The sequence below is a fragment of the Lagopus leucura genome, unplaced genomic scaffold, assembly GCF_019238085.1.
Source record: "Lagopus leucura isolate 7727_CA_CO unplaced genomic scaffold, USGS_WTPT01 Super-Scaffold_73, whole genome shotgun sequence".
In the NCBI taxonomy this organism is placed as follows: domain Eukaryota; kingdom Metazoa; phylum Chordata; class Aves; order Galliformes; family Phasianidae; genus Lagopus; species Lagopus leucura.
In genome coordinates, this window is record NW_024962252.1 from 5,622,335 (window position 1) to 5,636,083 (window position 13,749).

Here is a 13,749-nt window from a genome sequence, read left to right on the forward strand (position 1 = left end):
TCATTAAGGTTGGAAGAGACCTCTAACATAAATAATGATTTCATATCTTTGCAGGCCTGAAACAGATAAAACTAGCAGTCTTCATGACGCAGTAGATGAACTGGAGCGAATTCTGAGGTATTTGATTTTCCCAGAATAATGTATTCCCACATAAATTCTGGAAATAGCCAGGAACTTTGTTATGACAAAAAGCAGTAGGAATATTCATCTTGTTTTTAGGGATATCATAATGATTATTTGTAAGATTTTATATTCCAAACTAAAAATATATATATTTTAGCTATTTAAATATTATAAAACTTCCCAAACATTTTGCTTGGAATATTTTTCAGATATTTTGGAAATTTTTCTGTGGTGGTGGGAAGGTTATTTCTAAAATACCTGGTGAAATTTTTTAAAATCTTGACACTACAATGTTTTGGTTAAAAAACTAGAAGTTGTGAAGATATTTTGTCATCTTTATATTGTTGGTATTCTATATTAATTGAACAGGTTTTTTTGAGTAACCAATTGTGGGTAGTCCATACTGTTACAGACTTTGCAGAGAAGGTTTCGATTTGCAGTGTGTTATTTGATAAAGCTCTAAGACTGCTGCAGCAGCTGTGCGGAATTTAAAAGTGTTTACCATTTATTTGCAGTGTGTCAGAGCTGCTGGAGAAACACGGGCTTCAGAAACCTGTTTCATTTGTGAAAGACACAAAGGACAATGCTGAGGAGGCACGGAAGCTGATGGTTAGACTGACAAGGCACACAGGTCGCAAGTTAGTATTCAAAGAGGATTTGGAGATAAAGGGGGAAATGACAGTAAGGGAACAGAACAGTACTTAACCTTATAGAGTGTACCTCACATTTTTATTATGATGGAGAACTGGTGTTTAAACTGAACGTGGAGTGCATAAAACACATTTGTTAAACTGGTTGTTAACATGATTAGTGTTTTGGCTGCATTCTGCACATATGAAAAACTGATTTTTGCTTCCAATTTGTTTCAGCGCATTTGTGTACAACTAGCCTAAAAAGCATGCTGGCTACAAAATGATAAACAGTGACATTTAAATGTTGTAAATGAAGTTCTTTAAGACCTGTTTAATTTTATGGAAAATGTAGAATTTGTGGAACAACAACTTTTTTTGGTTTTCATAGAAGCTGTCGTAGCAGGGTAATAATTACTTCTGTGCGTTGTTTTTCTCTTTTTTTCATTATTTATTATTATTATTATTATTATTATTATTATTATTCCATTTTTTTTCTATTTAAGGACTAATTTTAGCTGGTCTTTTAAGTGTAGATCAATTACTACATAGCAGTTTGCGCGAGCAGATAAAAAGATTGAATCTTGTTTAAAACATCCATGGCTACTATTTTTTTTTTTTTTTGGAACAAGTACAGCAGTTTATGATGATAGGGTAGTATGCAACTGGGGTATGCTGGAAGCATGAAATATAATAGATAGGTAGATTGTTAATTTTTCTAGATTCTTGTAGAGACATTTTGTTTTGCAAAAGTGAAAGAAACCACTTGAGGAAATAACTGCTAACTGAAACAGTTTGTATCTTGAAACAGTGACTTTTTCGATCTTAAGGCAATATCTAAAAACCTTCATAATGATTGGTATGAATTATGATAGTACACAGGAAATTTTATAGGAATCATGGTTTAACACAGATCCATGGATCCCAAAGGTCAAGAAACTGAATACCATTCAAATTTCAGGGATAAAATAAGCTTCCAGCTATATTCTCCTTTCACACAGCCATAGAATCATAGCATGTTTTGGGTTGGAAGGGACCAACCGATTAGTTGTTTGCCATTGCCCGCAGTAAATGGCTTTTCAGTGATCCTCATTTGTGCTTAGAAAATTGTTTTTATCCCATTGTTGTTAGATCAGCAGGAAGGTAGCAATTCCAGCTTTTTGATGTTCTACTGGAAGCTATCAGAACTAACTTGTGGATCTTGATGACAATTTCATAAAATCTTTACCTTATCCTACAGAAGACAAATGGAAAAACAATTTGGGTATTGTGTTTTGTCAAACAATTTTAACCTACAGACACTATTTAAATTAAATGGTAATTATTATTAAAAGTGCTAAGTCTTTTAGCAAGTCATTTTTGATTAAAAAATTCCGTTAAAAACTGAAATAGCATTTAAGAAAGAATATTTTAGCTGTTAAATTATCTTTTTTTTATCTTTTTTTTTTTTTTTACTTTAAGTTTATTAAAAACAGAATATTTAATTTAAAAAATGTTTGCAGGCAACCATCTGTCAATGAGATGCAATGGAAAGAATTGCTCCAGGATATGTTAGACATGCAGCAGAAAGTATATACATGTTTACAAACAGATGCTTGCTATGAGGTGAGTTTTTATTTCCCAAGTAATCTACAAATTCTAATTTTTTATTGTTGCTTAGAAATGTAAATACATTTCAAGTGTTATTACTTAGTTGTCTATGGACAGTTTTATGGCATTTTCAGTGGCCACAAACTTGCTGTGTTAATTCATTTTATCAAAAGCCTCTCTGATAAATATCCTGTATGTCTTTTACTGGAATTGATTTTCTAAGATGTGTCAGCTGTTTGGGGCTTTTAATGTCCTAATATTGAAGTGTGTTTTCAACTTCTTACATCCCATGAACTCCTCAGAACATAGATGTAAATTTCTCGTCTCCTATTTTCTGAACTCATACTGTAAATATTTATGCTGGAAGCAGAAATAACTAGATACTGGTTACTAGTTACTTTTAGTTTTGCTTAATAAACACAAAAATTTGGGGAAATTCTTGCAAAGATCCTTTCATTCAAAGGAATTGTTACCATACAATGCAGACGGGCTTATTGAAGCTGTTGTTTCTTAGTATTAAATTATCATTCTTTCTTTCAGATTTTCACAGAAAGTCTTTTATGCTCAAGCAGTATAGACAATATCCACTTAGCTGGACAAATGATGCATTGCAGTATTTGGTCAGTGGATCAACCAGTTTCATCTAAAGGGAAGCCACAATACAGAGTCAGCTACACAAGAAGTATCGAACTCGTTCTGGCTGCTAGCAGAGAATATTTCAATTCATCAACCAGTCTGACTGATAGCTGTATGGATTTGGCCAGGTATATTTACAGCTATTACGTATGTAAGCATAATATGAAAAGATGGTAAATGATAATTTGATAAGATAAAGATGTGGGTAAAATAAATCTTACACATGTTGTTTGCATGTGTGCATCAAGGCAGGCCCATGGTTTCTGTAATGATCTATTATGAATTTCACGTTAAAGAAGAAGAAATATGCAAGTCTTTCTGCAAGAATAAGAAACTTTGTGTTATTTGACTTTTTTCTGTGTTACAACACTGAACTGCAGGTGTGGCCACCAAGTTAGTACCACAGTGAACAATAACATTTCATGGATTCTTCATAACAAAAAAAAAGAAAAGCATTTATATTTATTTATGTTATGTTTATTCCTGGTTCTGAGACTTCATTTGATGCAATATGCCATTCTTTGTTAAGAAATAATCCAAATAGTTCAGAAAGGAATTCATACGCAGCATTCCATAGAGACTGCAGTGCACAAAAGTTTGTTACGTAGAGGTTGAAGTATTGATTCACATTATTGTGTAAGTTTAGATATGGAAGTATTTTCTGTTACAGTGTAGTTACAAATAGGTAAAACATCCAAGTATTACCTATGTAAAAAGTTGATGCTCTGGCTTATTATAAATATTTTAAATACAGGTATGTCTTAATGTTGATGTATTTTCCCTTTTATTCTTAATTTAATTTTTGATTGATCTTTTTTTGTCATGTGTTAAACCAAATGAATTTTCCTTTTTCCTGAGGGCACTTACCTAATAGCACTAAAAACATAATCAAATGAAACTACCTATATTCACTTAGAAAAGAAGACCTGTCTTTTAAATACTACTCTCACTTAGAAGTGTACATTACGTTTAGCTATTAATTACAAGAAAGACTGAGCTATTTTTCTTCCTCTCAAGATATGAATTCATCTTGACCTTCAGTAGTACTGTACGTGTAGTAGCACTCTTTTAGGAAGTCTGCATCAAACTAGCTTTAAACTGAGTAAAGCAATAGTCGAATGTTTTATGATTACTTTTTCAAATCGGAAAATTTTACTCAGCAGAACTTCGCAATTTTAGAACTTTATAGATTGACAACTCATGTATTTTCTCTTAAGAGAGTTTACCTTGAGTAGAGGGGTTATCTTCTCTACAACTTAACTCAAAAATGACATGAAACTTCTTTCCTAATGACTTACATCATGTTCCTCTCCCATCCCAAATGGACACACAGGATAATGCAGGTGCATGTTTATGTAATTAAAGGCTTTATTGCCTTAGGTCAAAGTTGGAAGGCATTCACTTTTACAGTATCTGTTACATAACGTTAGTTGTATTTATATCTTTTTACTGAAAACATTTTTCTTAAGTATGTATTCCTAAGTATGAACATAGTTTGCCAGTGAAAATTTTATTTAAAAGCTGATTATGTCCATATCATATTCATAAATATATGCATAGTTTATTTAAATTTTTAAATTCATATAGTGTTTATTATTATATAATTTATCTTCAAAGCAATGTTGTACAAGTATTTTTTGTCACTCTTATTTTCATTTTCTGAACGTAGCTGAGGAAACAGAATTTGTGACAAGGGACTCCACATTTTCTTTTCAATCAACATTTTGCTTTTATCTTGTAGCATATGGCAAAAGTGAAGCACAAATTTCCTAAGTAATTACATATTTAAAAAGTATATATTTTGAACAGAAATTTGTTGTTTGTTTTTTTTTTTTTACTTCTGAAGAGAGCTAACATTTTCATCGTAAATTTACACTTTGATTTATCCAACAGTTTTCACAAAAGTTTGTTTCCTCCCTTTTTAGATGCTGCCTGCAGCTTATTGTTGACTGTCCAAGTGCTATTCAGGAGGAGCTAGATCTCATTCGTGCTCTTGGCTATCTTGAAGAATTTGGTGTGAAAATATTACCATTACAGGGTATTACATATTTTTATTCTTCACTTTTTTGAATCACGTGCATAAACGGTTGGCAAATAATTTACTGTTTCCTGTTTCACGAGTAAAGTTACAGAGTACCTCCCTGTCTCCAAAGATAGTTTTCTCAGTACTTTTTAATAACTTGGTTACTCTACTCTAATTATAGAGCTTCGTAAGCCCTTGGTGACTTCGATTACCAAGCTGACTTTCTGGTGGCAAAACAGTCCACACGTGTTTGTTGATAAGCTATAAAGTAGTGAGTAGGAGAGAACCATTTGATCTGTAGGCAGTTTTCTTGTCTCAATTGAGTTGTTTCGTTTTTAAGTGTATAATACAGAATAACAACAGAAGGGACATTTTATGAGCTTTTGAAGATGTTTAAAAGTTGAAATCTCTTTTTTAACTTTTATTTCAGTATGGGAAGCTGTTGCACAGAAGTTTGAAAGAAGGGATGATTACAGACAATGAGTTGAAAGAGAAAATGGAACATAGTGCTGTATATTTTGTTATTTATTTTACCAAACTAGTATAATTCATTGCGTTTCTAACAAGTGTGCCACTTTTCTAGCTGAAAAACATATGAGAGCTCAAAAAAGTTTTTTGTTCTGTTTTACCCCTACGGGCAAGTTGAGTTCCAGCTGGGCTCTTGCCTTTCGAATTTTCTCCTTGTTCATGATACTAATTATACAGTCAAGGTAGTTTTCAAATTTATGTTAATATCTTTTGTGAGACAGTACTAATTGTAAACTTCTTGGGATATGTTGAATGCAAGCTGTTGGTATGCAGACTATTCCTCAACTTCCTCAGAAAATTTTTCCATACATTAAATCAGCTTGAAGATTCTGGCTGTGTCTGTTCTTTCAATGTATGATGTATCCTGTCCACTCTGAAATAAAAAAGGGAGTGAAATCCTAGTTATTAGAGACATTCTGAAAGAAAGCTCATGTTTATTGTAGCAGAACTTTTGACAAAGTTGCAAAAACAATATATGCCATATATATATAATAATTTAATATATATATATATTATATTTTATATATTATATATATTATATATAATATTATGTAAATATTTTTAAAATGATTACTCAGGTAATTTTAAAAACATATTCTGAAAGGTGGAAGCAAAAAAAGGTTTTCATTTAAATCTTCATCTTCTTTGCATCCCAGGCTGAGAAGCTAGTGATTGTGACTGGATATGTTTTAGTGTTTAAAAACTTCAAACCTTTACTTTCATACGTTTCCTCAACTGTCTTTGGGTTGTTTTTCAGATGATGTTGCTATACTGTCTGTATTGCTTAACAAAAAATGTATCAGTGGGGTTCATTTACAACAGTCTCTAACACCCAAACACCCATTCTTCTTCCAACAGTGCGTTTGTGTTCAGATCGGCTCGGTCTCATCAAGAACTGTCTTTCTCAGTTACCAACAAACTATAAGCAGTCTGCTAAGCTCCTGGGACTTGCAAATTTGTTGAGAGTTGCAGGTAAGTTGTTATAAGACAATGAACTGCAATAAAGCATAGATTTGTGTTATACTCTAGGACATCTGAGCTGATTGTTGGATTGTGTGTTCAAAGGTATCACTGAAATGCCATCTGGAGAAGCAGTCAGTGGGTCAGAAAGAAATAATTTATTTAAATGAAATATTTTACTTGCAAGCTGATCTTCAGCTTTTCTGATCTTCCACTAATACCTTAAATAAGAACAGGCTTGTCTAATATTGATTTTGAGTAAAAGCCTATTTCAAACTGGAGGTTTGTGGATGAGAATATACATTTTTTCTTTTTTTTTTTTTTAAATTGTTATTTGGTAGTACTAAAATTCCAGCAAATCTTACTCTGTATGTCAAACAGGGTAGTTCAATTTAATAATAATCATGTTTAAGTTGGAGGAGAAGCAATGGAGCACCCCTGGAGGTGTTCAAGGCCAGACTGGATGGGGCCTTGGGCAGCCTAGTCTAGTATTGAATGTGGAGGTTGGTCGCCTTGCATGTGGCAAGGGAGCTGGAGATTCATGATCCTTGAGGTCCCTTCCAACCCTGGCCATTCTGTGATGTTTGTCTAACTGAAATATATACTGTAATACTAATAATACTAATAATACTGTACTATACTAATATATATTTGTGCTCCGTATACCTTATTTGTGCACTAAAACTAATAGTTTAGCTTAATATGTGTTTGAAGAGGTGAACATTTTCAAAGATTAAATGTTTAGTATACTACCTGTCTGTGTATTTATTTTTCAACTGACTTATTACTTTGACAGAGAAGTGAACTCTAATTTGTTTCTGAAATTCTTAATGAACTAAACTTGAGTCCTCCGTATTGCTTTTGGGTTATTAGCAGCTATTTTGAGAAACAGAGAAGTGATAAATGATAAATTCTCCTGAATTTATCAATCAGAGGTGTCCTTTTAAAGACACTGTCTTATTTTTTTTTGTTGGCTTTTTCTTGTATCAATTTTTAGCCGCTTTTTTCCTTGTATGTTCGTGTTCATGTTTTACTGAAAGAATTGGTTTTTTTTGTTTTTTTTTGTTTTTTTTTGTAGTAAGTAGGAAAAGATGAGTGTTTTTGAGAGGGGAAAAAGAGAAGAGGGAAAGATCCTTAAGTGTTGTGTCTTGTATGTTCTGTATAATTAGCTTACTCAGTGCTTCTGGTAGATCTTTTGATTTTTTGAAAAACACTTGGTACAATTGAAAATAATGTATTGCTGAAGTTGCCCCATGTTGCCAAATGGCAGTATGGTGTATAAAATGAGTGTGTTCTGGCATTGCCACTGGTGCATGCTTACTAGTTCTGTTGTCTCCACCTGTTAAGTCTTTTAGGATTTCTTTATTTATTTTGGAAAACTTCCCACCAACAATTGTTGCTTAAAGTTGTATGTAGGGAGGGAGATATTCAAGGGATTGGATGTGGTTGTGAATGAAGATACGGAATTTAAGATGTTGGCCTCCTGAGTTGACTGGATCATAAGGAAAGAAATCAATGGAAAAGATAAGTCAGAGAGTAGATATCAGGAAGAAATTCTTTACTATGAGGGTGATGAGACGCTGGGACAGGTTGCTCAGAGAGGCTGTGAATGCCCCCTCCCTGGAAGCATTCAAGGTCAGCCTGGACGGGGATATGAGCAGCTTCATCTGGAGGGGAGGTTGTAACCAGGTGATCTTAAAGCGATCTTAAAGGTCCCTTCCTTTCTATGGAAGGGAAGTTTAAACTAAACTAAACTATTCTATGATTCTACAATATTTGGTATATTACACTAGACTCTAAGATACTGAGTTAAATTTCTACTCAAAACTTACTATTCAACTCAATATTTTAATTCCAATTCAAAGAGTGCATCTGCTATACAGGCAAGTGTAAAGTGCATGTAGTTTTCATTGTGTAGGAGGTTCTAGTTGCCATCCTGAAACAGGTTCAGGAGGGTGTGTTCTGAATGCATTTCAGTTTATTAGTTTATTTTAGAGAGCAACTGAACGAAAGTAATAGCTTTGATAAGTACAAAAATAAATTCCAAAATGCTGCTTAGGTAATGATGTATCAGCTAGTTTCTTAATTGCCTTAAGGTATTTGATTAATGACAGTAAACCCTAACTTAAGCCTCCCATTTCTACCTCCTCTAAATTAGACACGCAAGTGTTATCTGAATTTTACAGATGGGCAAAGTGAGGGAGGGCAAATGTACTCAGCACAACTGCCAGCAAACCTGCACACAGTTAGGGAACTGGAGGTGTTCTGAGTCTCATGGTCCATTCTTAATCCATAGTTAGAAAAAAAAAACGGAAAACCTTGTGTGTCAGAAATCAAGAGATCTACTCAACATTGCTCCTTATTCTGACAATTTCTGATTTAAATTGTCTATAAATATTTTTTATTAGTCTTGCTCTTTCCTCAAAATTTTATAATAATTTGACTTATATCTGTGTACTAATTCTAGTAATTTTTAGCTTTTTTTATATCCCTGAGTCAACTAAAACTGTATTTTTGAAATCTGTCTCAACACAGACTTCTTTCGCTTGATGTATGTAGAAACAACTGTGCAGATGATTTATGGCCTCACAAATGATTCTGTTTGACTTTTAAGTTTTCATAACGTGGTTTAACTCAAGACAGTGTTCTCTTCTTTATTATGATCACAAATGCAGCAGACATCTCACCCAGAAAGTCTGTCAGGTGTTTGTTTTTTTTTTCTTTTTCAGTGATCTAGATCAGATTCAAGCTTTTTGAACGTCTTTAATTTCCAACAAAAAAAAAAAAAAAAAAGAAAGATTTTCTGTAATGCCTTCTCTGCTTTTATCAACATTTTCTATCTGAAGGTGAAACACTGTAACAAAAGAATATGGAAGAAACTTCGTAATTGAAAGACATGTAAATCTTACTGAGCAGACTAACCCCTAGAATATAAATGTATGGTTTTGTGACATAAGGGAGCATTAGTCCTAAGCAACTGAAGCTATGCACACACACGTCCACAAGTTATACTGGGAAAATGACAGCTGACATATTTTTTCCAGTTTCTAAACTTTTTTTTGAATGTAGATGAGCACAATAATGTGGATTTAATGCAAATTATATGTAGCAAAATAATGCTGCCATTTTAGTGGTCTTTACTATGGGACATATTATAAATCCTGCATGTCTGTCAAAATGGCAAGAGGAACAACTCAGATTTGAAGACTTTCACTTTTTATAAAGCTTTATTATTAAGTATTTCTACAAATTAGGAGCCGTGAAGGTAAACTAGTGATTTTTTTTTTCCTCATGTCTGAGTAGAAGAATGAAACCATGCTGCTCATCTACAGTGGGTCGTGTTTGAAGTGACTGCACTGTTGAGACAATGAAGGCCATATGAAAAAGGGTTTGAGCTGTGCATTGCAGGGGCTTCACCAGTTGTATCATAGCCCACGGTTATTCCACAGAATAACAATGTGCATCAAGATAATGGAAGATGAAATGAGAGAAAAATGGAGATCAGATGAAAAAGTATAGTTGTAGACTGGAAGGAAAACAGTCTGTATATTTTATAATATAAAATATTATATGATATATATATATTATATATATATTATGCTTATCATGTGAGAAAGTACATATACAAATATATATTTTATAATTGTACTTCTCTAAAACATGCAGAGTTGTATGTACTGCATCAAAATTAGGTAGCTAAATTGCTGGAGAGGGAATTGTCAATGTATGACTAGTCAAGCACAGTTGAGAAGAAGGCAGTTCCTTGCTCAAAGTGTTCCTCTATTCTTTCCTCCAATTCCACTGTTTTATAAGTAGTAATAAATAGTGATGATTATTTTGTTTAGCTGAAATCTGAATAATGGTAGTTTGTTTATTTCTATTTCTGTCACTATTTAGACAAATCTCTTCAGGTTCTAGACAAATCTGTCCAGGTGAAGTAGTGGGAATCAGAAGGCGATTGGCAACTACAATTCCTTGCTTTCAGAATGACAGTTCACATCTAGATTCTGTAGACGAAAAAGAGTTTTTCACTCTTCACAACTTCTGTTGTAGTTACTTTTGCCTGGATAAGAAACTCCTAAGCTCCATAGGGCAAAATTTTGCAACACAAAAAAGCCTTGGAGTGATTAATTTGCAGCACCATGCACTGACAGAGTATAGGGCAAGAGGCCAAAAGATGAGAATAATGGAAAGCCAAAGTGTTCTCCCAGCTGTGTTAGTTGCAACGTGCTGGGAGTAGGGGACTCTTGATTGAGTGCAATAATTAGGGTAACTTTGCTTCCCTGAATGTCATTCTTGCACATCTTATCTTTCAAGAAAGCTTTAAAACAAATTTGCTTTTCCTGTATTGATGATTCTGCAAATTAGAATTAAAAATAACAGCTATGTAATTTAAGAACATGTACTCTTCAAATTGTTTTGGAACTGTCTTTGTTTAACCTTCTGAATTACTTGCATTTCACAAGTTGCAGTAATACAGTTTCATAAACCATTGCCCTTTTCAAATGACTGTCAGTATTGACTTCCTAAAATCACTTTTAATAAGAGAGAAACACGACCAAGAAGTTTGCTTTGAAAAATCCACTCATTTAATCAGTTTCTTGGCATTCCTTGGTCCTACATTAAAATGAATAGTGTGGGAATATTTTTTCCTGTGTATGTTTAGTCACCTTTCCATGTAGCACATGGATGTGGGAGCTAGCTTGAGCAACTGACATCAGGAGAATAAATAAATCTTCAGTTCTCTTGTGCTTGCTCCAGATTGGACAGAAAAAGCTTTAAAAATAATAAAAAGCTGGTGATAGTCAATACAAATAACATCTTTTCCTATATTAGGTTTGAAGGGGGGATTAGTTGTCTGATTAAATTTTAATTTGCAAATGCTGATGTTTTAAAACCAAGGTCAAGATGTTTGCCTGCAGAAATTCTAGTAGAAAGCTTCAGTCAGAAGATGTCAGTAATATCTGAAGCTTTACTTTTGACTGTTCCTTTAAGGAATAGACATAACATTGCTCAGATGATCTAGTGACCAAGATGCTTATAATGTGAGAAAGTACTCTACATTTATCAGGGCAGGAATTTTAAATATCTATTTCTTCCTCATCTTACAAATCTTTGGCAGCATGAAGTGGGAATTTAAATTGGGAGCTATGTTTAATTAATAAAACATAATTGTAAATATCAAAATAATTTTTCTATCACAATTGAAACATGAAGTTCGTGTTTGGATTTGTGTCTTTAATCTATTTTCATCTGTTGGCTTTGGCCACCATGTAATTAAGGCAGCACGTGTTTTTCTTCTAAACACTTTCTTAACCTAGACTTAATGCATTGTGTAGTTTCTTTACCAACTATGAAGCCAACTTTTTTTCAAACAATATCCATCTGCTGTTTTGTTTTTAAGAAGAAAACAGATAGTTCCAGAAGGTAATCTGCTCATATTGTGGCTTATAGCTCTCTTAAGAAATAAAGTGGGAAGCTTATATTGATTACTGCTTCCAACTAACTAATAAAAATATTCATTTTTTCTTACAGAAGATGACCAGATGGAGAGAAAGGGTCAAGTTTTAATCCTTTTAGTGGAACAAGCTCTCAGTTCTCAAGACTACAAAGCAGCTAGTATGCATTGCCAAGAACTCATGACTGCAGGTAAGGTAAAATAACAAAAGTGCCATGGGGTGATGGTGGTTGGAAAGCTTGCTCTGAAGTATGTTTCTTCACACTGATCCATTTCATTCAAAAAATCAGCTACTTTGTTCAAGTCAGCATGTCAGCTGTGCTTGGTGTGTAGCATGAAATATAACAACTTCCATTTATGTCTCAGAACTACAAGATAAGTCACAGTGTATTCTGGTGCAACATTGTTCTTTGAGAATTTGCTCTGCTGAGGTCTTTGAAATGGAAATGTATACCGTAATTCAGATAATCCTTTTCTTTCTGGGTCAGAAGCTCACAAGTGTATCCTACTAGGGTTTCCATTTTTAATGGGATTTTCTTTATTTTTTTTTTTTTTGTGTGTGTTTAAAAAAAGGAGTCTTATTTTCTTGTCAAGTTGTTTAAATAGTCCAAATGCTATATTTTGGAATTACGGAATCATGGAAGCATAGAACAGTTTAGGTTGGAAGTGACCTTTAAAATCATAGAGTTCCAAGCCCCCTGCCACTGATTGTGTTTGTTGTAATCACATGTGAAACAGTATTGCAGTTTAACTTGTATTTGTCCATATGTGTTCAGTATTGCTGTTATAGACAGTTATACTTACCTATGAAATTAGTTGTGGAATGTATTTTCTTTCAAGCTGTTGCAGCTTGCAAAAGTTCTCTGCAATTGCTATCCCACTTACTCATTGCTTGAAAGAATTAAGAATTTTTGTTAGACAGCTGGGTAGGAATATTTCATTCAGTTTTCTATATGAAATATGCTTACAGTATTGTAGAATCTAGGAGTAAGTGGTGACTTTTGTTTCTTACCAAATACTACAGGGACCTGATACTCTGTTGCGTATAGTCACCATAGTAGACACAGACAGTACTGCTGCAGTCTGATAGGGCAGGCGTTTGAAAGGATCTTTGCTGTGGCAGGGGCATGCTGTTCACTCTAGGTTATCCAAGTCACTTCAACTTGCCCTTCAGTGAGTCCTTAATAAGAGATTTAAAGTGGACTCGTGTGTGAGTTTTTCAAATGCCTTCCTATCAAGATGATTAACATATATGTGCTATTTATGTAATTCTTATAGGTGAGGATATGAATAAGAGTAAAGGATATGTATGTTGAGATACTAAGGAATATAGGTTTTGTTTCTCTGGCTCTTTTTTCAGCCACAAATTTGAGAGAGGGTGAAGCAACAGATGAATTGAGGTTATTCTAGTTCATCAGGTGACAGGTATTAAAGGGAACTTTTGCTCTTTTTTTTCCTTAAGTCTATCCATCCACTGTCCTCCACCCCAGTAAGTTTGTTCTTGTTCTGCTCTCTCTACTTTCACTGCTGCTTCACAACATATAGGTCTCTTCTAAACATTGTTACATAATGGGCGCTCAATTAGGAGCGCCATTCTTGTAATATATTTAATATTATGCTCTGAAGTACATTCTTTTTTTCTTACTGCTAGTGTAAAAGTATAGTGTGTAGGCATACAGATTGCTATCGTAAAGATATCTACAACATAGTAGCAGTGAGTCTTCCTTCTGTTTGGTCAATCTGAAGTTGAATTATATCAATCTGATGGAGCCTTTACAGTACCTTTCTCAGGGACTGTGTTG

At 33.7% G+C, this 13,749-nt stretch overlaps 1 protein-coding gene across 2 annotated transcripts in view; it reads left to right on the forward strand.

Moving 5' to 3' along the window:
- NBAS (NBAS subunit of NRZ tethering complex) overlaps positions 1-13,749 on the forward strand; it is a 168,376-nt gene that overhangs the window by 53,939 nt on the left and 100,688 nt on the right. For both annotated transcript variants that reach the window (XM_042884755.1, XM_042884765.1), the window contains exons 27-33: positions 55-117; positions 639-761; positions 2,255-2,357; positions 2,883-3,106; positions 4,904-5,016; positions 6,388-6,501; positions 12,025-12,138. In XM_042884755.1, the coding sequence (XP_042740689.1) occupies positions 55-117; positions 639-761; positions 2,255-2,357; positions 2,883-3,106; positions 4,904-5,016; positions 6,388-6,501; positions 12,025-12,138 (854 nt within the window). The remainder of the gene's footprint in view (positions 1-54; positions 118-638; positions 762-2,254; positions 2,358-2,882; positions 3,107-4,903; positions 5,017-6,387; positions 6,502-12,024; positions 12,139-13,749) is intronic.